At 59.6% G+C, this 21,750-nt stretch overlaps 8 protein-coding genes across 8 annotated transcripts; 3 read left to right on the top strand and 5 right to left on the bottom strand.

Annotated features, from left to right (window-relative positions):
• Positions 1 to 97: 97 nt before the first annotated feature.
• Positions 98 to 1,708, bottom strand: PLICBS_004629 (uncharacterized protein; the record flags this gene model as incomplete). The annotated part of the gene is made up of 7 exons (XM_018326006.1): positions 98 to 321; positions 389 to 614; positions 684 to 726; positions 784 to 829; positions 898 to 1,158; positions 1,216 to 1,306; positions 1,391 to 1,708. 7 exons carry the CDS (start codon positions 1,706 to 1,708, stop codon positions 98 to 100), a joined length of 1,209 nt encoding a protein of 402 aa, XP_018175758.1.
• Positions 1,709 to 2,642: 934 nt separating this feature from the next.
• On the top strand, positions 2,643 to 4,534 carry PLICBS_004628 (uncharacterized protein; the record flags this gene model as incomplete). Its single annotated transcript, XM_065600558.1, has 4 exons — positions 2,643 to 3,085; positions 3,139 to 3,232; positions 3,295 to 3,320; positions 3,598 to 4,534. The coding sequence occupies 4 exons, from the start codon at positions 2,643 to 2,645 to the stop codon at positions 4,532 to 4,534; spliced, it is 1,500 nt and encodes a 499-aa protein (XP_065456630.1).
• A 323-nt stretch (positions 4,535 to 4,857) lies between these two features.
• PLICBS_004627 (uncharacterized protein) lies at positions 4,858 to 5,773 on the bottom strand (the record flags this gene model as incomplete). Its single annotated transcript, XM_018326008.1, has 3 exons — positions 4,858 to 5,143; positions 5,182 to 5,565; positions 5,640 to 5,773. 3 exons carry the CDS (start codon positions 5,771 to 5,773, stop codon positions 4,858 to 4,860), a joined length of 804 nt encoding a protein of 267 aa, XP_018175760.1.
• A 5,206-nt stretch (positions 5,774 to 10,979) lies between these two features.
• On the top strand, positions 10,980 to 12,114 carry PLICBS_004626 (uncharacterized protein; the record flags this gene model as incomplete). Its single annotated transcript, XM_018326011.1, has 3 exons — positions 10,980 to 11,057; positions 11,119 to 11,272; positions 11,354 to 12,114. 3 exons carry the CDS (start codon positions 10,980 to 10,982, stop codon positions 12,112 to 12,114), a joined length of 993 nt encoding a protein of 330 aa, XP_018175763.1.
• Positions 12,115 to 12,662: 548 nt separating this feature from the next.
• Positions 12,663 to 13,494, top strand: PLICBS_004625 (uncharacterized protein; the record flags this gene model as incomplete). The annotated part of the gene is made up of 2 exons (XM_065600557.1): positions 12,663 to 12,923; positions 12,982 to 13,494. The coding sequence occupies 2 exons, from the start codon at positions 12,663 to 12,665 to the stop codon at positions 13,492 to 13,494; spliced, it is 774 nt and encodes a 257-aa protein (XP_065456629.1).
• Positions 13,495 to 13,830: 336 nt separating this feature from the next.
• Positions 13,831 to 14,572, bottom strand: PLICBS_004624 (minor allergen Alt a 7; the record flags this gene model as incomplete). Its single annotated transcript, XM_018326013.1, has 3 exons — positions 13,831 to 14,172; positions 14,245 to 14,490; positions 14,546 to 14,572. 3 exons carry the CDS (start codon positions 14,570 to 14,572, stop codon positions 13,831 to 13,833), a joined length of 615 nt encoding a protein of 204 aa, XP_018175765.1.
• Positions 14,573 to 16,527: 1,955 nt separating this feature from the next.
• On the bottom strand, positions 16,528 to 17,892 carry PLICBS_004623 (uncharacterized protein; the record flags this gene model as incomplete). Its single annotated transcript, XM_018326014.2, has 1 exon — positions 16,528 to 17,892. One exon carries the CDS (start codon positions 17,890 to 17,892, stop codon positions 16,528 to 16,530), a length of 1,365 nt encoding a protein of 454 aa, XP_018175766.2.
• Positions 17,893 to 19,907: 2,015 nt separating this feature from the next.
• PLICBS_004622 (uncharacterized protein) lies at positions 19,908 to 21,316 on the bottom strand (the record flags this gene model as incomplete). The annotated part of the gene is made up of 3 exons (XM_018326015.1): positions 19,908 to 20,992; positions 21,053 to 21,225; positions 21,279 to 21,316. 3 exons carry the CDS (start codon positions 21,314 to 21,316, stop codon positions 19,908 to 19,910), a joined length of 1,296 nt encoding a protein of 431 aa, XP_018175767.1.
• Positions 21,317 to 21,750: the final 434 nt, after the last annotated feature.

Below are 21,750 nucleotides of genomic sequence, written 5' to 3'. Positions count from 1 at the left end.
CAGTCATGTCCCCATCAGCGGCCTGTGGTGCCAGGAATAGGATATCACTCGTGACCCAAAATGGATGCCGCCATTTTAAAGGGACGCGACAAGGGTCTCAGCCTTTGCGGCCCTCGGGCGTCAACACAGGGTTGGCCACCATCAAGTCAACAATGGTGTGCGCTATGTCTGCGGCAACCAAGGCAGTGGTCTCCCCGACGGTATCATAGACCGGTGCCACTTCGACGACATCGCCGCCAATTACATTCAGGCCCTCGAGACCTTCAAGAATAGACAGGAGCTCCCGTGAGGACCAGCCGCCGGGCTCTGGTGTTCCAGTTGCTGCGGAACGACAGCTCTGAGAAAGTGAACTTCGACTACAACAGGATGGGTACTAGGGTCGACTGACCTGGTGCAAATGCTGGATCCAAAACGTCAATGTCCACGCTAATGTAGACGTTGGTGTCGCCGACGCGCTGGCGGATCTTGTCGACAACGGCTTGAATGCCGAGCTTGTCGAGGTCCCGAGCAGTAATCGTGTGGAACCCGCATCTCCGGTCGTTTTCCATATCGGCCGTGCGCCTATTGACTGGGGCACGAATTCCAGCATGGACCGAGGTGTTGAGGATTAAGTTCTGGAGTAGTGGTCAGCCAAAGCGCCAGTGCGATGGCTGGTGGTCCCCGCCGGGGCTGGGGAATTTGACCTCCTCATGAGCTATGTGCAGAAACGTGCCATGGTTCAGCCCACTGTTGAGAACGAGGATAAGCTGCGTGTCCACGTGGTTTGGGATGATGGGGCCTCACGCGTAGTCGGAAATGCCGCCGCCCAAGACTGCGGGATCCCAGGTATCTTGGGTAGTCGGGTCAGCGACAGCCCATGAGTAGCCTCCAACGAGGTTTGGGGCGGTGCCAACGGACCTATGTGGCTGTCAAAGTGCACGACGGAAACCTTGCCCCAGTTGTGGGCGGTGGATCGCAGGGCAGAGAGGGTCGTTGTGTGGTCGCCGCCAAGAGTCACTATTCGCGGCACGGAGGAGCGGTCAGTGTTCGCGGCCGTCCGTGAGGATACGAGCTTGTGGGCGCGATCAAGCGTCTTGATAGCGGCTCTATTGTCCAGCCACGGCAGCGGCGCATCGCCGCAGTCAACAACCTTGGCCCAATCGTGCAGGGGATTACGCCCTGTAGTGAGGAGACGGGTCAGGTAGGGAAGACAGAGGAGGGTGGGAGAGTGCATACCGGTGAAGACACTGAAGCCGTACGCCTTTTGCTGGCTTGCGGTGCGGATGCCGGTGGGCCCGTAACGGGCACCTGGCCTTGCGGTAACGGTCTACAGGCACGAATGCGCGTAAGGCTCTTGTTAGTCGAATGCCAGCAACTTGCAGGATGGCCATCTGGGATGCGGATTGCGGACCGTGTCGTGCGGGGCGCCCAGAATGGCAATGTCGTATCGTTCGCGGGCGCCCTCCAGCGAGAAGCAGTCTGCCCATGGTACCTTGGCGAACGTGTTGAAGCCGGCAAATCGAAAAGGTATGCTCGCGTTGTCATTCCCGTCATCGTCGTCCTCGTCGCGCAGCCAGAAACGGAACTGTTGCTGGTCGCTGCGGGGGCCAGTGAAGGCCTGGGCAAAGTCATCATGCCGCAACGCCGGTTGCTGGCCGTGAGCCGACACAAGCTCGCCGGTGAGGGCAGCGACGGTTAGCGAAAAGCCAAGCCAAGACCGTGATTTCATGTTGCTGGTCAATCCTGATTTCTGAGGTGGTGCGTACAGACAGAGGTCGGGACGTGGGAGTGCGGATGACGGTGAGGCGAAGGTTAGGTTCGGCACGTCGTTGCTCTCTGTACTCTCGATGGGGATGCGGTTGGTGAGTGTGCCATGGGTGGCCGTGGAGATGAGATGTAATGAGATGAGGCTACCTTGTGTCCGTGCCTGCTGCTGATGGCTCGAGTCGCGGGCTGTAGCGAGGGGTGGGTAGATACGAGGGGCACCCGCGCTCCTCGGAGCCCGAATGCGGCGCGCGGTGCGAAGCCGTCGGGGCAGGGCCTCCGTCGGCCACGCCTCCCCATCCACAACCACAAGGCCGATATAAGGGAGTAATGTCTACCCAAAATGACTGATGATGCCTTCTGGTCGGAGGCACTCGGGGGACCACTGCTTGGAGGCGGAGGGCTCTAGGGTAGTGAATCAAGTGAAATGGCTCTCTGACAGTATCGACCCCCCGAATCCCGAGAGGATTATTGGGCGGCAGGAGTGACCATCCTCGAGGCAAGAGCTCGTGCCTGACTCCCGCTCGGTAGGCAGCTTCCCCGTCGATTCCATACTACCAGGTACCTACTAGGTAGGTAGTTGCAACAATACAAGTCGCCTCCGCGGTCAGCTCCACGGAACCCCCTCCCTCTGCCTCGTCCCGGCGCTGGCCGTCCGCCCGTTCCTCCATCCTCTGGCCGACATATCCTACACGTCCACCAACGTACCGGTGATCCCAAACCCGGCCAGTCCCGTCTCTTGGCCAACCGACCCTGCCGATATATCGCTCCGCCGCGACCAACGAGCGGTCATGTCTACACCTGCATATTCCCCTAGCCCGCGACGACTGGCATCTCCGACTGGTAGTTAGATCCCCCTTCGTGTTTCTGTCGGGGCTTGCAGGCTGGAGCCACTGTCCATGGACGGCAGCGAGATGCAAGTGCCCGTCGAAGAGGCCGGCGGAGAGCCAAAAGCCGCATGCAATCCCGCCAAGCTACCACGGAAACGCCTTCTTGCTGCTGACTTTAGGTGGTGGACCGACGAGTACCGCTGCGCCGTTGCCTGTATTGCCGGGATCGTCACCCTCTCAATGGTTCTGTGGCATTTCGACGGGAAGCCGGCTCCCAACATCGGCCCCGGTCTGCAGCTCGACATGGTTGTCATAGCCATCACGACACTCGTTAGGATAGCTCTGGGCAGCATTGTCGAGTCCTGCCTTTGCCAAGGTGCTTGGATCTGGTTCTCAAAGTCCCACCAGGCGCGATCACGCCGTCGCGCCAAGCTAGAGGACTTCAAGCTTTTTGATGAAGCCTCTCGTGGCTTACTGGGAAGCCTGAGTTTGCTCTGGCGGCTCCGCGGCCTGTAAGCCGATACCGTCCGATCACCTTGACTTCACTTGGCTGACTCAACGGCAGGCACCTGTCGTGTATCGGAGCCCTCATCATCATCGTCACTCATGGCTTCGAAACCTTCTCCCAGCAGCTATTCGTCTACGTCCAAGAACCCATCGTATACACGAATGAGATGAACAGGCCAGCGCCCGTCCCTTTCCGAAGCGACTACTAGGACAGTGCAACCCCTGGAAGCATGCAAGACGGTATGCGCCGTCGCAAGTCATTCCTCCCGCAATCATGGGGCAAGGTGCTGACATTGAACCTGCCATGAGACTACACACTGGCCTTGTCCACCAAGTCGGCGGTCTATAGTGGCATCTTGGCGGCCCAGGCCCGGCCTCTCGAGCCCCAGTGTCACACCGCGAATTGCACCTGGCCAGTTTTTCCGACTTTGGCGGTTTGCGGCCAGTGTATCCCAGCCGAGGTCAGGGAGCATTGCAGACATGGAACAGAATCCTGCACATACGGCATATCCCCCAGAACGAACATCTCGGTCGCCGGCGGTGCCGACGCGGATTTTTTCGTTCTGAACCCTCTTCAGTACGATCTGCAAAACAGGACTGGAAGCAGACAGGCGCTCATCTGCGACTTTGAGATCATGATCGCCAACAAGAGGGCCGACGTTGCTCGTGCCACGGGAGCCCATTGCACTCTGTGGTTCTGCCTTCAGACCTTCAACGTCACTGTTTTCGACGGGCGCCCAAGCCAAGCTCTCGTGTCTGTCTGGAACGAAACGCAGTTTGAGGCGGCCACGAGTGCTCATTCAGACGAGCACGTCTTCGTCAACATGCCGACACTGATGAACCTGCCGGAGCGGTCAAGGTACAGTATATCGGCCAGGGCTCTCCGGGCTCTGCGGAGCTTTATGGACTCATTGGTAGGCGGCTACTTCGAACGCAGTCCCGGGCTCGCCAGTTACTCATCGGATTGGATCGAAGCGATGTGGCAAGCGTCAAGTGACTTGAGCTCTTGGATCGACAAGATCACCCTGATAATGACCAACGAAGTGCGCGAGCACGGGATCGTCAGAGACCCGAACGGTATGGATTACGAAGGAAGTGCCTCCAAGCTCGCCGATTATGTCCACGTGCAGTGGTACTGGGTGATATATCCCGGCGTCTTCTTCCTCATTAGCCTGTATTACCTTCTCAGCACCATCATCGCAAGCGCCCGGGACGGTGTTATAGCGTGGAAGCGAGATTCGCTACCCATGCTTTTCAGCCACGTAGATTCTCGAATACTCGCCCTAGGCCCCGAGAAAATGAACTTACCCAAAGGCCTCGACGATCTGGGCAACATCCAAGTCGCGCTCACGAGAAACGGGCAAGGGTATTGGACGTTCGAGCCTCAACCGACGCAGCGGAATCAAGGCACGGGCTGGGAGGACGATTTTACTGCCCTGCTGGGACTTTTCTGAGCCACTCAGCCAAGCACATTGACTCTGTCGAGGATATTGGTCAGGCCAGCTCTGATGAGCGTCGGAATTGATAGCCCTGGGTCCGGGCTCATGTGATGCTCGCCCTGCTGAGACGATTGCGGGGGATTCTCTCCAGACGAAGTCTCGTTATCATCCTGCAGACTAGACTGATGGTGTGCTGTAGCTTCAAGACTCAATAGAGTTAGAAAATATCGCCAGGTTGTGGTCGGTCCTCACTGCATCGGTGTTCTGGAAAACTGCCCAAGCGCCTGACATCCCGCCCCCCCGGCTGACAGATGTTGAGTCGTCGGCCAGGCCGCCGTCTACCACTGAGATGTAAGTCTCAAAACATCCTGATCGCTTAGCCCGGGACACCCTCCACACTTGCATCTGAAGCCGTAGGTCATGTACAGCTCACCCAACGTTCGGTCCCTTCCGTAGTTGATGCTCAGCTCATCACCAAGCGCGATCTTACTTGCACGCACCGTCAAAATCAAGCACCGAGACTCATCATCGAATTTGAAATCGATGTTTTGTCCCGGGAAGCAGGCGTGATTAAACCGGGCAGCCACGGGGAACAGGCCAGCATGCCGACCGCCAACGGTGAAGCTGTCAGCCCGGTCAGTACGACAGCTCCTGTGACACACGGTCCAAGAAAAAGAAGGACGTGCCAGTTGGTAGCCCAGATGGCTTGGATCCGAGGAGTTCCTGGTTTAGCGAGGCTGTTGGCATGGAGGCTGAGCGCCACTTGTTTTTCCTCGGGCCGCAGCTGATCATACTGCTTAAACAAGCGGGTGGAATCGGCAGTGAACAGAGCAGCCTCCCTGAGGATGACCTGGCCATGCCTTAGTTCTCGGGAAGCAAAGGCGCCCCAGCCCGCAATCTTGGAAGGGCCAATCTCGAAGAAGTCATTTCTGAAATGCGGCTCAGGCTTCGTCTTGATGATGATAGGCGGGAGACAGATGCCGTGGGTATTCGGCGTAACCGCCGCCGAAGAGGCAACCTCGGAATGATTGTCATCTGCACCGAGACTGGCGTGCCAGATTATAACAGTCAGCACCACCGCGCATGGGCGAAGATACTGGACAGGAGATGGGTAGCATACCGGTCGATGCCGCGGTCCTTGGATGCCGCTTGAACAGCCCTCGCGACCAATTCCGACACGTAATCTTCCAGGACAAGTTGCTTGTTGTCGCTAGGCACACGGCTCTCCGGAGTGTCGTAACGGACTGCTGCCATGGTTGCAGTGCCTGACTGGTAGTGATCTGCGCGGCGACTTGCGCAGCACTGCCGACGGAGACGAGAAGAGTGAGTACGTATTGATCTCTCAGCCAGAAAGTGCGTTGGTTGGCGCAGTCTGTCTGTCATACCATGTTTGCAGTCGTACCAACGAGCGTCGAGGCCCCCCCCTTGTCGTCGGACGAGTCGAGTGCATCGGCCACACAGACCGCAGCGAGGAGAGCGACGTCACGCTCCTCGGGGGGCAGCATTTTGGACGGCCGAGGCGAGTTTGGCGAGGCGCAAAGGAAGACTGGCCAATGTTGATTGCTGGACTGCAGGTGCACAGCCTCTTCTTTGCACCGGCACCCGTGAAAGTGAAAGCCGACGAAGCTTGGGGGCCAATGCGCGAAACTCAGACTGGCGCTAGCCGAGTCAGTCAAGCCAAAGTGATGTTTGCGTTGAAAGTGCGAGAGCGTTTTGGATGCGACTTTCTTCGACGCTGAACTCTTGGCCCGTTTAGTGGCGAAGGAGGCACCGCCGAGGCAAACAGGCAACACAGCCTGAGGGGCGAGCGTGGATCTCTACCCTGTGCTGAGAGTGAGCCGTATCTACCGCGAAAGATAGTGCGACCTGCTCGGCACACGGCTCACTGGTGGAGGAAGATTGAATGCAATGTGCGTGGCCGCGCCTTAGTATCTGGTTCCACCATGATTCGGATGAAAGCGAGCGCGTGGGCGGCGGTGCAGACACGCTGCGAAGTGCATATGCTCGAGGCTTCGCGAAAGTCTTGAGGCACAGTAGCAAGTCTTGAGGACATGGCAGTTGAAGCATGTATTAAAGTGATACGAAAGGTCTATGGCCTTGCCTGGATTCCCGACCGGCCATGTAAGCCCAACTCCGAACGCCCAGCCTACCCGTTCCGTGTCACTGTGTTCTCCCAGATTTTCAGGCGCCGCACTTTCGTCGAATGTTGAAAGGCCGCCTCCTACCGCTTTTGTATTAAATGACTCTAGAATGAACCTTTTGTCTTTGTTCCAGAACGAAGAAGATGGACAGAGTCCATCGTCGTGCGGTCGAACCACACTCTGCGGGCCCAGGGCCCTAGACATCAGTAGCCTGGAACAATGGCATTTTGACGCGGAAGGCGCCGCCAAAGATGTTTAATGAGGAGACGGGGGGTCTCCGGATCGTCACATCAACAACTTCCGTCTTGGCCGCAATGGACAGTCTCCTCGGCAGTCAGGGCAGCGCAAGCAACCTGGCTTGGACCAGACTTGCCGGCAGTTGCACACCCACAAATCTCTGCCCGTCCTCGTGGTCAAACAGTCGAACGGGGCATGTATGCCCTCGCAGACGCCGCAGTCTATGCAGAATCGACGAAGCATCACCTGCCTGTCGATACGCGGATCGGGGTCCCGTCCGCGGACTATGCGGCCTGTTGTATCGACGAAGGCGGCTTGAGGCTGCAACATGTCAAAATGGTCTGGCGAGCGCACTCGAAAGCAGATGTAGCACTCAAAGTTTCCCGGCCTATAGTCGTGGCCCTTCTCGCTCGGGCGATGTTGAGGAAAGTCCTTGGCGGCTCGCATCACGAACTGGGCCATATCGACAGGATCGGCCATCTTTCGAGGTTGTATGGTGCGGTGAAAGTAGCGATTCAGGGTGGAAAGATGAATGAGGGCCTGGTAGTCGAGATGCGAAAAGACCATTCGCTGGAGCTCGCTGGGTAATCGCTCGATCCGTGAGGGCACCGTTGGCAGAGGGCGACATATGGGCAGATGTTGCTGTGTCTGCGGCTGATGTTGAAGGAGCGTCTGCTTGACGAGGCTGCCATTATAAGCTGCCGGCGAGTCATGTCTGTTGTAGAAGTCGGGGCCTCGTTTCCTGGGTGGCGCCGCAGGAAGTCTTGGGAGAACAATCATGGTCGTAAGGGGCCGGTAGAGTGGCTGTCGACGAGAACCAAGGCCTTTGCAAAGCCCGTTCGACACCCCGACTGCTTCTGAGCCTGGCCGTATTGAGGGTGTGAAAGTGGCCTGAGCAGGGCAAGACTGAGCTTTTTGGTCTTCAAACGGAGAGTAATATATATGAGTCTCCCAGAGCTTGGGCACTTGACAGCTGCTTGTCACACAACTCACCAGCCTGACGAAGCCGAGAGCGCCAGTCTGTACTTCGTAGGCGGCGTCCAGTATATTATGAAGTCCGTGAAAAAGTAGGACAAAGGGGCACGTTGGGGAGCAAGCCGCCGGGCTGGTCGTCGTGGGTATCGTTGGCTGTGTTTCATCGGCGGCTGAGACAGCCTCGCGGTGGGCCACACGAATGAATGATGGAGAAACGAGCCACTCCCGTCCGCCTGCTCCTGCTGCTTCTGCGGCCATGGAATCTTGCAGCTGCCCGCATTTTGGCAACGCATGTACAGCAAGTACCGCACGGTACCGTAACTGTACGTACCGCGCTTCCAGAACGGAGCAACGTGCAATCGGGGGCGGCATTTGTCTCCGGCAGTGGCTCTGGGATCCTGGGGTGGGCGAGATAGGGGTAGGGGTGTCGGGTGTTGGGCCATTCTGCCGTCGGGCACAGATGGTGCTTCATGCTCCCTAACACGTACGTTTTAATAGCACCTGCATACTTCGCACACCGAACATGGTTACCGCGGAAGCGTCTTTGGGCCATGACATGGCACACGTCGAGGCCGTCCACCAGGTACTCGTACTCAGTCGACTAGCCAGCCTCCAGCGGAAGCATGACTGGGGGCGGGAGGCGAGAGGCGGGCGCAGCCTGCCCCGGCATCGAAGAATTCCGTACGAAGATGTAAGCCAAAGCGGAGAGTGCTGTCAGGGATCAGCTGCGGCCAGACGCTGACAGGTCATGTGTCTGCAATCTGCACGGGACGACCGCTCCAGCAAGCGTCAACCGCCATAAGGGGGGCGCCAGCGCTGAGGCGGGCAAGGCTGGCGGCCCATCTGCCGCCCCTCTTCGAGATGCCGTCCCCGCAGAGGAGCTGCAGCTCCGCAGTCCGGAAGCCTTCCCCGGCCGACGAGGCGACCGTGAATGAGATGCTGCAGCGAGCAATCACGTCGCCTGAACCAATAGGCCGGTATGTCGCACGCGTCCTGCATGGGGCCCATGCTGGTGCAGTGGATGCCAGCATATCCGTCCCGGCCGCACGTCCCGCAGCCGCCCGGACGGTGTTGGATGAAACCGCCATGTGCAGTCCGTATATTGTCCAGGGGCCCAGCTTCTGCCAGCGCCTCGTTCATTTCGTCGACAGGCGCCATCTGTACTGTACGTACATGCGTACATGCAGCGGCATGCGACCCAACGGATGCCCCGTGTCTATTCCCCGGCAGCTGGTCGTCAATCAATCAACCGTTGCGCATGGGCATCTCCCCGATCCCATGTCGGGATTGCTTCGATCAGCGCCACCGCTGTCCCTGAGCCCCTGACCCTGGCCTGCTGATGGCCCGTGCCTTTCAGGTCGGTCGGGCCCGCTGGCCACCGTCGTTGTCGCTGCTGCTGCCGCTGCTGCTGATGCTGCTGCCGCCGCCGTGCTGCAAGCAGTCCGACCGCCTTATTAGTTGCCGCCCAAAGGGCCCGGCGGGCATCCGCCTCACCGGTTTTCCCAGTTCGGATGGGACCGCCTCGCGACATCAACGGGTCAGGCAGGAGAGCCGGTCGAAAGCCCGCAGCAGATTCATCAGCTGCAATGCCAGCGTGGCGGCGTGCATAATCTGGCGGAGCTGATGCAGCCACGCCTTGTTGCCGGCGTTTACGTTTTCGCTTTGGCGGCCGAGTGCTAGAGAGGAGGCTCTTTGCTTTTTTGCTAGACGGCAATTTCGCCTGCATCAAGGACCCCATGCGTATGACGGTCCCCTGCGGACACGTGAGGCTTCAACAAGCGCTGGAATGTTTTGCTTTGCCGCTGCGTGTCCCTCGCGCTCTGTATGGAGTCGTTCGGTGGTTACGACATTGTAGTAGCCATGGGGGCGAAACGGTTCATGGGTAGAGTGGCGTACAGTAGTTACCGGGTACTCGAATTCGAAATGGGCCGGGCTGGCCCTGATCGCCCGCCTTGTCCTGCAGGATTGTCACCGCTTTGGCGGCGGCGTGGAGTCTCATGTCCCATTGCCAACGTTTGTCCAGGCACAGGCCACCCGCGTTGCGGGCGCTTCATGCTCGGCATGGCACAACGAGGTCCGTCCTCTATTGCGTGGTACGGGTGTTCGCAGGTGCTGGATCTCGGAATTGCAAGGCCCTCTCCCGATCGCCCGCTGGCTTTGTACATACGTAGAGCAGCGATTAGTCGCTTGTCGCAGAGGCCCGTCCGTACGAAGTCAGCGCTCGGCCCGCCAGCGCTAGGGCCCGAGTTCTCGGCCTTCGGGAGCGCGAGTTGATCGGCGCCCAACGATGGTCGATGAGTCTGGAGCTGGAGCCCATGAGCCCTGATGAGTCTCGAGTGTCCTGCATGGCCCGCTCCGCGTGGTGACCTGACCCGGTGGACCGGGCCTCACAGCCCTGTACGAGCCGTGAACAAGTGGCCCCAAGCATTTGCAAGGGGGGCCAACAGAGCGGCTCCTGGGGTTCGCTTCTCGCACCAGAACATCATCTGTAATCCTGTGTGCTTCGGACGTAGGCGCTCCGTGGGCCGGTATAGGCTTCGCAATTTTGCACAACGAGCTATCTCGGCGCATTTCGCAGAGAGAGCCAAGCTGCCTGTCGTCCCTTTGCAAGACGTTTTCGCGCCAGCCAACTGGCGTCAGGAACCAGGTTTTCCCCCTTTTGCCTCCAATGACACTGCACCGCCGACCGCCGACTTCTCTCAGCGTCCCAGGCATGGCTGTGGCTGGTTGGGGTGTATGTGGTGGGCGTCCCTTGCGCCCCACGACGACCAGACCGACGACGACGACAACGACAACGGCCGCACGTTGATTGCTCGGGCTGCTAGCCGCCCATCCTGTTTGGTGTTGAGGGCGACCGTCGCTGGCAGCCAGTAGTCTTGGTTGCCACCTCACTGACCCAGACAAATTTGACGTTTCGTCTCACGGGCAGGAATGGCACCCCTGGAGGAATAGCGTCATCGCAATAACACTCTGGCGGGGCCTCCTGGTGAAGTGGACGCGTGCCGGGTCGGTTGTGAGATTCTGTCCCTGAAATCGTCGCCGCCATTGTCGCGAATACGCCCTCGTAGTTCTCATTTCTTTTCAACCTGGGCCGCCAAAATTTCGCAATGACTTTTGAAGATCCGCTTCGGTGCACGGATGCACCCAAATCAACCCCGAGCGACGCGGGCATCGCAGGCACAGGGGTATGTCACCAGCGCAACGGCCGAAACCACGGGAGTGTAGCGTTGCTGAACGTCGCTTTAGATCCTCCTGTCCTTCATGGCCACCGCGGGCCTAGCCATCATCCTGTCGGCCACGGTCATTGTCGGCGAGATGCGTGGCAAGCCGTCGACGATTCGGCGAAAACTTCTCAGCGGCTACAGCGACTCCCAAATCCTGCAGGGCATCGGCATCCAGAGTAAGTCACCCATGGGGCTCGGCCAGCTGCGAGGGGGCGCTTGATTACTGCGTTGTGTTACGAGGCTGACGCGCGCCACAGGCGTCGGGCTGGCCAAGATGAATTCGTTGGTGCCCTACCACTTCTTCTTGATATGGATGCTGTCGTTGCTTTCCATGGCAACCCACAACGCCACGCTGCTTGCGCTCGTCCGCGACTACCGTCGCGACTGGGTGATTCGATGGCTGCGGCAGTTTCTCATGTTCGTCAACCTGGCCCTCTCGAGCGTCTCGGGCGCCTTCGTGCTGCAAGCCGTGTCCAAGGGGATGGAGCGCTCCACCCTGCCCATCGCGTGTGTGTGGCAGGTCGCTGGCGACGGAGCCGCGCCCAACGCCAGCCTCTCTTATGTGGGCACCATTGTTGTCATTGCTGGAAACTGCATCATCTTCGGTCTGGCAACGTGGTATCTGCACAGCCGTGCGCCGCGGTTTTTCAAGGGGGTGCAGCTTGTCGGACTGCTGCTCATGGCGGCCATCGCTGTCGGGGCGGCCATCCGAATCGGCCTCCTGTCCCAGGCTTTCGGTCGGCCGTCGGTCACGCTGAGCGACCAGGGCGAAAAGGTCTGGAGTTTTGGGCAGCTTTTGTCCATGCTCCTGCTAGTCTATCCGCTCGTCAACGTTGTGGAAATCTACAGGGGCGAGATGAGCGTCGCCGGATCCTCCGACGAGGCGAAGAAGTTACGCGTCTATGACGGAGAGCTGCAGTCGGATCCTCACACGCACAATTCTTTCCAGCCCAATCCCCTGTTTGGATCGCAAACAAACTTGTTCGGCAAAGGCGACGGCCAGGCGCATAGGCTGTGAGGCGCTGCACGGGACTGCCGTGGCCGTGGCCACGAGGGTTTGGCGGGCTCACGGCAAAGGCGTCAAGCGCATCCGAAGCGACGGGAGCATCTCAGGCAGCCACCGGGCCTCTCGCCATGGCGGCATTACCTTGGCAGGTACTCCCAAGGCACCTACCCAAGGTGCCTGACAGGACCTTATCTAACGTTAGTACCTACCGGGTGCGTAAGGCAGCACTCATTGTGGCACTGCTTTCTCTCGCAGGCAAGAACGACCAGCCGTCGGGGACCGGCCGGCCCCTACCTGTTCATAAGGTAGGTACCTGCCACATCACGGCCCTTTGTCCTGCCTCACTTGCACCTTCCACCTGCCTTGCTATCAGATGTGGTTTCGAAGCATCCGCCAGCCACTCATGAAACCGAGCCGCATCCCACACCTTGCTGCATCTCGACAGGCAGAGGGCCGAAAACATGCACCAAAGGAGGATTCTATTTCCATTGGCCGCGCTCGCTGCGATGGCCTTCGTGATAGCACTCGTCCACCAAACACTCGACAGCAACACGGCGCAAATGTTCCGCAGCAAGCTCTCCTCGCCTTCGTCAGTCACACTCGGGGAGAGAGGCGATACTTTGCTGATTGCCCACAGCGGTCTCAGGAATCAACCTTGGACGGGCAAGGCCCAGGAGCCTCCGTCTTTCGAGCAAGTCGCGTTGAAGTATGGGACCGACAAGGTCACGGGCCACAGCTACCAATACATGTACAACAAGTACCTCGCACCCATGAGGAATTCGCCGCTGAAGATGCTGGAGATTGGGCTCGGCTGCAACATGGTGCGTGCTCATGGGTACCTGCCTCCTCATCTGCACCGCGTGAGCTGACGTTGCTGAGTTTCGCAAGGCTTATGGTCCGGGAGCATCGTACTACACTTGGCTCGAGTACCTGCCCAACGTCGAGTTGTACTATATTGAATCGGATGCAGCATGCGCGGCCAAATACGAACGTGAGACGGCCAATGCTCACGTTTACACGGGGGACCAGGCGGATGTGGCCTTTCTGGAGCGGTTCGCCTTGGAGACCGCCCAGGGAGGCCAATTCGATGTCATTGTCGACGACGGGGGTCACACTATGGAGCAACAGCTCACGTCACTCACACATCTTTGGCCGACGGTGAAGCCTGGCGGCATCTATGTCATAGAAGACCTCCAGACAAGCTACTGGGAGGGTTACGGAGGTGACCCAATGACGACTCGCAGAGCAAAGCATACGACAGTCAAGCAACTCTTTCGGGTCGTGGACGATATCATGACTGGACGTAATTCATTGACGATGAGTCGCGACGTACTATCGGTAGATTGCATGGCGGAAATTTGCACTCTACAGAAGAGCCAAGTCTCGCAGTGAGAAAAAAGGAAGTGAAGTAGCCTTGGCGGATGGGGCCGTCAGGCGTGATGGACTGAATGATTGGAAGGACGAGCACATAGGGCATATGTACGAAAGAATTCAACGCTAGAAATCCAATTCACCCTCATCTATTCAGCATGGACAAGACGGGATTTACAGAACAATGCACTTCCCGGGCAACCCGCATGGCCCTTCTTTTATAGGCTTTTCCTGTTGCTGTGACGGTGCTTGCTGCTGCTGCTGCTGCTGCTTCTTGACACCGTTGTTGCCGGTGGCGGCAGCTGGCTTGCTTGTCGCCGCGCCACCGTTGCCAGCCCTTGATTCACCGCCATGTAGTCAGCCGGTGGCCCTGGCGACAGTCTGGTAGAAGTTCTCGCCCTGGATGTTGGCGATCTCCAGCTCTAGAGGGGTGGGCTGGCGCGAGCCATCGCCGGCAGCGAAGGTGCCAGCGCCCCAGGGGCTGCCGCCGTGCACCTCGTTGAGGTTGGTGAGCTGGCCGAACGACTTGGCGTAACCCAAGGGGACGTAGATGATGCCGTGGTGGGTCAGGGTGGACATGGAGGCGATGGCGGTAGACTCCTGACCGCCGCCGTGGCCTGCAGTCGAAATGAATACACCGGCGAACTTGCCGTAGAAGCCGCCAGAGGCCCAGATGCCACCAGTCTTATCCCAGAAAGCCTGGCAAGCTGCTGTTAGCACTCACGTATGGCACATTGAGACGGCAGTCAGGAGCATTCGCGTGGCACATACCTTCCACTGGGCAGGGAAGTTGCCGTAACGAGTGGGAATTCCGAGCAAGAAGCCGTCATACTGAGTCAGGGTAGCGGGGTCGCTCAGGACGGGGACGTCGGTAGGCTTGGCCGGGGCATGCATCTTGGTGAGGACGTCGTCCGAGAGCGTCTCGGGGATCTGGTAGAGGTCGGCCGTGCCGCCGGCCTTCTCGATGCCCTTCTTCTCGGCCTCGGCGAGCTGCCGAATGTGGCCGTACATGGAGTACTGCGGGAGCGAGGCTGTTAGTGGCAGGCGCCGTCGAGGCGTGGGGCTGACTTACATAGACGATGGCGATCTTGGGAGCCATTGTGAATTGGGTGTTGCTTCGAACTTCCGAATTGAGCTTCAGGACAACCGGCCAGGGGGCAAGACGTCTGAATTGACTGATCTATGGAGTCGGACAATGGTCCAAGAGCGCGGCCGGGTGGGCTGGGAGCACCGGCTACTTATACGCCGCCATGGTCGGAGCTGGGGGCTGCGGGGAGTGCGGGAGGCGTCTGGGCCAGGGACAAATGTCTCGCCCACGAGCGCCAGCGTGTGATTCGGATGACGCCATGGCAGGCCGGCACGGAAAGTCGGAGGGGGGGAGGGAGGGATGGAAAGACAGACGGATGGATGGTGTTGGGATGGCCCCAATCCGCTGGCTTGAACCTTGTGGTCTCGGCATTGGCAAGGCAAGGTTATGGAAGGAAAAACTCCCCACATGCGCGCGCCCGCCCTCCGCCACGGCCGGTCGGGCCCCCGGTCAACGGTGGGAGGAGATGGCGTCCGGACTCCTCCATGCGTCGCTTAGGTAGTTGCAGGATAACATCATACCATCATGTCATGCTGAGCGATGCAGGCGACGGCGAGGACCGCTCCGGCGTTGCGATCCGGCGCCAGGAGCCCTCGGGTGTATGTCTCTGCCGCGGGGGCGAGGCGACCTGGGGAGCATGGAAGGTCGATCGGGATTTGCAACCGCTCTGCCCAAGCTTTGCAACGCTTTGGCAACGCTTTGCAAAGCCAGTCTTAGCGGGAGCTACCTTGCCAGTGATGGTGAGGTAAGGTCCAGTAGGTAGCGTGGGTAAGGGACCTACCTACTAGCCCTGTGGCCGGCTCCGGCGGAGGGGCTCTGCCGCTTAGGCTCGTCTTAGCTGAGGATGACAGCACGGGTACGTACTGGCGACAGCCCCGCTTCGCCCGTGATTAGCTAAAGCTTGATAAGCCCCTCGTCACCACGAATTGTCAATCGAATCGCTGCCAAAGATGCATGCCGCGCGCGACATGTTGCCGGGGTAATTTTCTCCCACGAATGCCGGCTGCCTCCTCTTCCATTGCGAAAAGGCCAACCTCGGACGGTACCTTGCAGCCACGGTGTGCTCTGAGCCGGGGGCAGAGGAGTGCTTCGGACAGTGACAGCTTCACCTCACCTCACTTGAAAATCGTGACCGCTGGTTGCATCTGTTGCATCGCACCCCGTGCCATCGTGTCGCTCGCGTTCCATCTGCCTTCTCCCTCCACCCCAAAAAGGAACTGCCGCGTCCCGCCCTGCTGGTGACGGGTACCTGCCTCGTCCGTTTGTTGCCTGGGCCACACCGCCGCCGACGAATGCAATGCAACCGCCCACACCTGCACGGAGCAGCGATACCAACCCTCTTTCTCCGGCCCCCGATGTGCCGGGTGACCGAGCGCTGTATCGAGCCAGACATGGCGATGCAGCTACAGTAGCTAGTGTGAAGCATTGCTTCTGGTGTCCCTCTTTCGACCTTCCTAAAAGGGGCCAGCATGGCCCTCCCAAGAACATGTTTGTCGTCCTCACCGTACTTCACCTGCGCCGTCCCTTTTGGAGGAGCCATGAGCGACGGGGTTTTGATTCACTGCCGCCATGTCTCTGCGTCGACAAGAACCCAGACCGGAATCCGCACGGTCCACGAGGGCCGTTCCTGATATTGCTAGCCATGGCTAACAAGGGAACGACATGTGATACGCATGCTGGTGGCGAACCATACTAACACACGGCTCAGTCACTCACGCGAGCTCGTCCGTCGAAATCACAAGTCCATTGCGCCGTAGCGCGCGCTAAGTATCAGTGTCTAAATCGTACAAAGAGATGCGCCCCGTGTACAGAGAAATCGGTTACTCGTCGTCATGCATCATGTCGTTGGCGGCTAGCGCGCCAGGCGACCCTGTCCCCTTGTCGAAGCGTATGGGACAGGCGCGGCCACAGAGAAGGAGATGACGGCATGCGAGGCATCGCAAGAGGCGCAACCACCATCACCCGGATTATCGCGACGCACCTGCGTGCGGGTGCGCGCTTGATGGCTCAATGACAATCTCGGGGAGCCTCGATATCCTGAGACTCGGCAGCTGTGGGACGCCACCCACCCCTCGCCCAGCTGCAGGTGCCTCGCCCTCGCCTTCCTGGGCCACCGCCTCTGCATTAGCCGGCATATGTTCGCTCCGGACGGATGGGGAGCGATACGGCCCAGGATAGTCGGGTGGCGGGCCGTGAAGAGGCGTCGTGGATCGGCCCAGATTGTCCGTGTCGTCCAAGGCCACATCTTCGTACTCCGGGGGCGGCATCTCCTCGTCTCCTAGGTCCGCCTCGACCAGCTCCGGGCTGGAACCAGCCAGGGTCCCGCTGACTCCCGACAACCGTGGGGTGTCGGGTCTGGAGCCCCCTCTTGACTGGGCTCGGATCGACGGAGGGACGTCACTCTCCACGCTCACAAACGAGCCTATGCTTTGTTCGCGGCGATGTAGCGACGGAGACGGAGCCCCCGATCGCTGGGACACGGCTATGCTGGCCGCGTCCGAGAGAAGACCCATGCGCTCGCTGTCGTTGCTGCTCGCGCGCAATCTCGTTCCGTCGTGCCGAGCCACCCCGAGATCTGCGTAAGATACGCTAGACACTGACCGCTGCCTGGTGTCCTGGATTCTGCCCACCTCTCTTCGCAGCTCGTCTATCTGGCTGTTGTTGCTTGCTGCCCTCGACCGCACCCTCAGGTCGGCCAGCGCCCCGCTGTCGTTTCGACGTCTTGCTTCGCGGCGCTGTTGCCTTAAATCTTCCCTTTCGACAATCTGCTGCCGCCTCGTCTGCCGTATCTGATAAATAGTCGCCATTTCTTCCTCACGTAGAGCTTCCTCCTCTTCTGCGGTTGGGAGGTCGATGATGACGTCAACGCCATCCCTGTCCCCTTCACGGCCGAGGACTTGTTCGTTGGTGGAAGCTGTCTGGCGGTACGCAGGCAGCGTCATGACGGAGCGTACAGATGTGTTGCGGTCGACGGCTCCCCCAGCAGTGGCAGACTGGGCGGTGGAGGCGTCAGTGCCACCGCCTGCCGCGCCTCGGCTTTGGTGAGTACGGGCAGCGCGGCTTGACGGTGACGGAGCCACATCAAGTCGATGTGACTGGGCCTGGCCATCTGTGTTGGTGTCGTCTCCCCAGGTCTGTTCGTATCTGCCAGAATCGGAACGCCAGTAGCGGGAGATGCTGTCGAAGAAGCCCGGGCTTTGGTCCGTCGTTTTGTTACCGCGGCGTTGACGGCGGCGCCTCCTCTTGGCAAGCAAGACGAGTAGACATATCGCCAGTGTCAGACCAGCTATAACGGCCAGGATAATCTGCGAGCCAGGACACGGGTCAGTCATCGGGTGAAACAATGGGCGATGGCGGGGTGGCCCATACAATCAACACAAGGTTCCTATTCTCGCTATCCCTCCGCACCAGCCTAACAGAATGCCGCCGTGTATATTCGATGTCGCCGTAGATGGCGGGCGCGATGCGCGGGTATGGACCAAGCATTTTCGCAGCCAATGTCCAGCAAAGACACGGCCCGAGAACATGGATAAGGCGGTGGAGCGAACCGGGGGAGGGTCAAGTAGCTGCCCCGGCGAAGAGGACCACTGCTGCTCGGAGGATTTGGGCGCAAGCTCAGAGCTGAGATGAAGCGGCCCCGAGCCGGACACGCGAGCGAGATGGATGGCTGTGTGGTCGCCAACCGGCAGACGACGATCGGAGGTTGAATCAGCGCATTGGTGTTGTGTCGGGTCAGTCGGAGACGGAGCCTGAGAGGCCCTACGGGGCTGACAGGGAGCGGGCGAGAGGTTTCGCAGGCGGCCAACAGGCGACGGCGGGATTGTGACGAGGAAGCTGGAGTCAAGGGCAGCTGGGGGATGGGAGAGCCGTTTTTGTTGGTTGCGCGCCACGGGCAGGCCAGGGTGAGGCAGAGCAGGCCCTGGAGGTGTGAGCAGTATTACGAGTTCGGCCTGCGATACGGATCGAGGCAAGGCACCTGGGCGGTCCAGGTTGGCAGTCGGGGCCCCGTTCCTCGCCAGCCGTGCAGCATCAGCTGGCGGGGGTCTGTCAGATCCAATGGATCCATGCCAGCCGACCTTTCACGAGCCCGCCCGCGCCAGGTTCCAAGGCGGTGGGACCGGCGCTACCGTTCAGCCCAACGGCCAGCGGCACCCCTGAAGTCTAGGTACTGTAGGTAGCGCTGTTGCTGCAGCTGGAGCCATTTATGGACAATCGCGCCGCGCACAAGTTGTACAGGCCGCTACAGGTATACCTGACCTTTGGCTTGGACATCAAGCACGGCACAGCCCGATATTGTACGAAATGTGTTGCTTCTTGCCGACCGAGGATGGGCAGCTGCTGCAGCTCCCCTCAATCCTGGGACCCCCCAAAGTAAAGTGGTCGAGCTGGTGACCTGAGTTACCTATATAGTACCTTGCCTTGGAGGGGACCAGGCTGTGGTTCCCATTGCCCCCTCCCAGCCACCGTGGCTTGGACAGACGGTCCAGTCCGTTGCAGGACGGGACCCGCTGACCCAGCCACCACTTGACCAGGCCGTGGATCGAGCCTGGCAAACCGCTGTCGACGGAAGCTTGCCCACCGCCTGCAAGGGCTGACCAGCCAGCCTGTCAGAGACCAAGAGGGCACCACACCAAGCCTCGACATCACAGCCCTGGAACCGGCAAAGGATGAAGCCATTGGTACCCAGAGTACCCAAGGTGAAAAAATGCATTAGAATCTGCCAATGCGGCAAATCCCCAGGTCGGTGCCTGCAGCTCACATCCAGGACGCGGTGGTGCCTGGCACAGCCTATCGGCTGCTCAGCATACATGCCCATTTGGAATCGGAAACCGGGGATCTGGAACCGGCATCTCTCGGCTCTGCCGATGAGCGGTTGAGGTTGTTGAATACTGCGAAGTAGGTACACCGCATTTGCGCACTGCACTGTCCACCGACTGTGCACTGACGCTGGCGGCCGTGACGGCACGCTCAAGCCGCAAGCCCTGCCGCCTCGCGATTCTCTCCATCAGTGAAAACACGAGGCCCCGAACCAGACACACACGTACTGTAGTTCATGAGAGGGGCCAACGCCGATCGGTCTGAGTTGAGTGGGTGGATCCCTGCGACAGGGCGACGAATTGGCATCTCCCAAGACTCCCGCCAACGTCAGCTGCTCACAGCCCAGTACGAGTACAATCGTTACGTCAAGCCAACCGCTGGGCCCCAGCTCTTCAGGGCCTGCACGGTCTCGTCTTTCCCCAGAGCAGGACCTGCACCACAAATCTTGACATGTTTCGCTCTTTTGATCACAGGCAGCAGTCTATTCCAAATTCCATGGCCCGCGGGTATATGCATCGCGATCTTGAAGCTAGCCAAACTTCTTCTCGAACTTCTTGAGCATCCCAGTAACGCCCCTTTCAAGCTTGCCCGCGTTCTCCTCCAGCCTGCTCCTCCCCTCCTGCTTGGGCTGATACTGAGCTTGCGTCGTTCCGGTCTCCGTGCTGGGGCGGTAAACCTGCTGATGGATCGAGTAGTCCTGGCTCAGCTGCCGCACTGGAGTGTGCTGCTGGCTATAGGTATAGTTGGTGAAACCTTCTGGCGACTGCAGCGGCCCGCTGGGATTCGACGCGGGGGGTGTTGGCTGTGATGCTGGCTGCGGGGGCGGCGGTGGAGGGGCGAAGCCAGGCAATGCTGGAAAGCTGGAACCGTACGGACTCGCCATGCCTTGATGGACGGGCATCGTTGCCGCACGTTGCATTCCAGGGTGCGATGGCGGTCCGGCGAAATGCGGAGGCGGGAGTCCCGGGCTGGTAACCTGTACGTGCTGGGCCGGCGGTGGGATGCCCGGCGTGAATGGCTGCTTCTGATAATCGTACGCCACAGCCACCGCCAACGGGTTGAGAGGGTCCTCATCCGGCGGCGGCGTCTTCTCTCGATGCCGTATCGTCTCGGGCGCGGCCGGGGCGGCCGGATTGTATGCCATGGGCGCAAAGTTCGCAGCAGGAGGTGGTGGTGGCGGCGGCAGTGATGCCACCGGGATCTCGGCTGCAGCTTTTGCCGAACCGCCGCCAGGGCTCGAGTCTTGAACCATGACATGCGCCGGAGCTGTGGCAGCCGCGTCTGTCCCGCCATACTGAGGATCCGTGATGGCGACTCTCTCGAGTCTCTGGACCACGGAGCTCGCGGCGGCCGGCTGTGGCGGTGGGCCGGGTTCGTCCAGAACATCCACTTGAGACGGGGGGAGAACGCGTCGCACCCCATTGACAAACTGCAACGCGTCGGCCTGGGTCCAGAAGTATATGTCGAGAGAATGAAGCTTGTAGTGATACTTATTCTCATTGCGCGGGTCGTAGGTCGGGAGATGCCATTCATTCTGATCAACCGAATCTGCCACCACCAGCGAGACCATGCAGTGGTGTTTGTACGAGTAGCGAACTCGAGTTTGATCCAGGTCTGCCCATCGTTAGCTTTGTGCTTGGCAGTTTTCATTTGGCCCGAGTGCCGGTTGGAAACACTTGCATCCGTCAAAGGCGTCTTGATCGTCCGTGCTGGGGTTATTCGCGACCTCAATGCGGCATCTCCTCTCGGTCGCGTTCTCAAACAAGTACACATAGGAGCCCTTGTCGAAGCGATGGTGGTGAGGCTTCACGTCGGGAGAGGCATAGAAATAGTGAACGTCTCCGAAGCTGTGCGCTCGTCAGTCAACGGCACGGTCGTCACGGGGGCGTGTTGGACGTACAGCGTCGCCACATTCTCCTCGCCAGGCCTGGCCGCCATGTCGCCACCCGGTCCGTACGTCTCAGAATCGCGCGATTTAGCGAGGCCACTGTTTGCCGCTTACTATGCGACGTGATCCCGAGGCAGGCGGCGAGGGACTTGTTAGGGCGGGCGAAAGACCTGACAAGAGCCACCGCAAGACGCCGCGGCACGACTTTTGTATGCACAGCACGAAGTAGTCATTGTCACACAGGGCGGCGCACAGGTCTTTGGGCCTTCAGAGGCTGGATATCAGGACCCCGCGCATGCACGACCCTTGGCTGGGGTTGGTCTTCCGGGCGCTTAACGGACCTCTCAACTTGGGCGGTGATAGTGTTGCCGACCCCATGAGTGGGGTGCGGCCGCCGTCCGGAGCCCCGCAGCGAAAGGTGATTGGAGATTGGCTGCTGCTTGGAGCGTGAGAGTGAGTGCGAGGCAGAGCAGAACGAAGCACA

This window comes from Purpureocillium lilacinum (genome assembly GCF_023168085.1).
Source record: "Purpureocillium lilacinum CBS 284.36 DNA, scaffold_3, whole genome shotgun sequence".
Taxonomy (NCBI): Eukaryota; Fungi; Ascomycota; class Sordariomycetes; order Hypocreales; family Ophiocordycipitaceae; genus Purpureocillium; species Purpureocillium lilacinum.
Note: the sequence above shows the minus strand (reverse complement) of the source record. Positions and strands in the feature narration are given on the sequence as shown.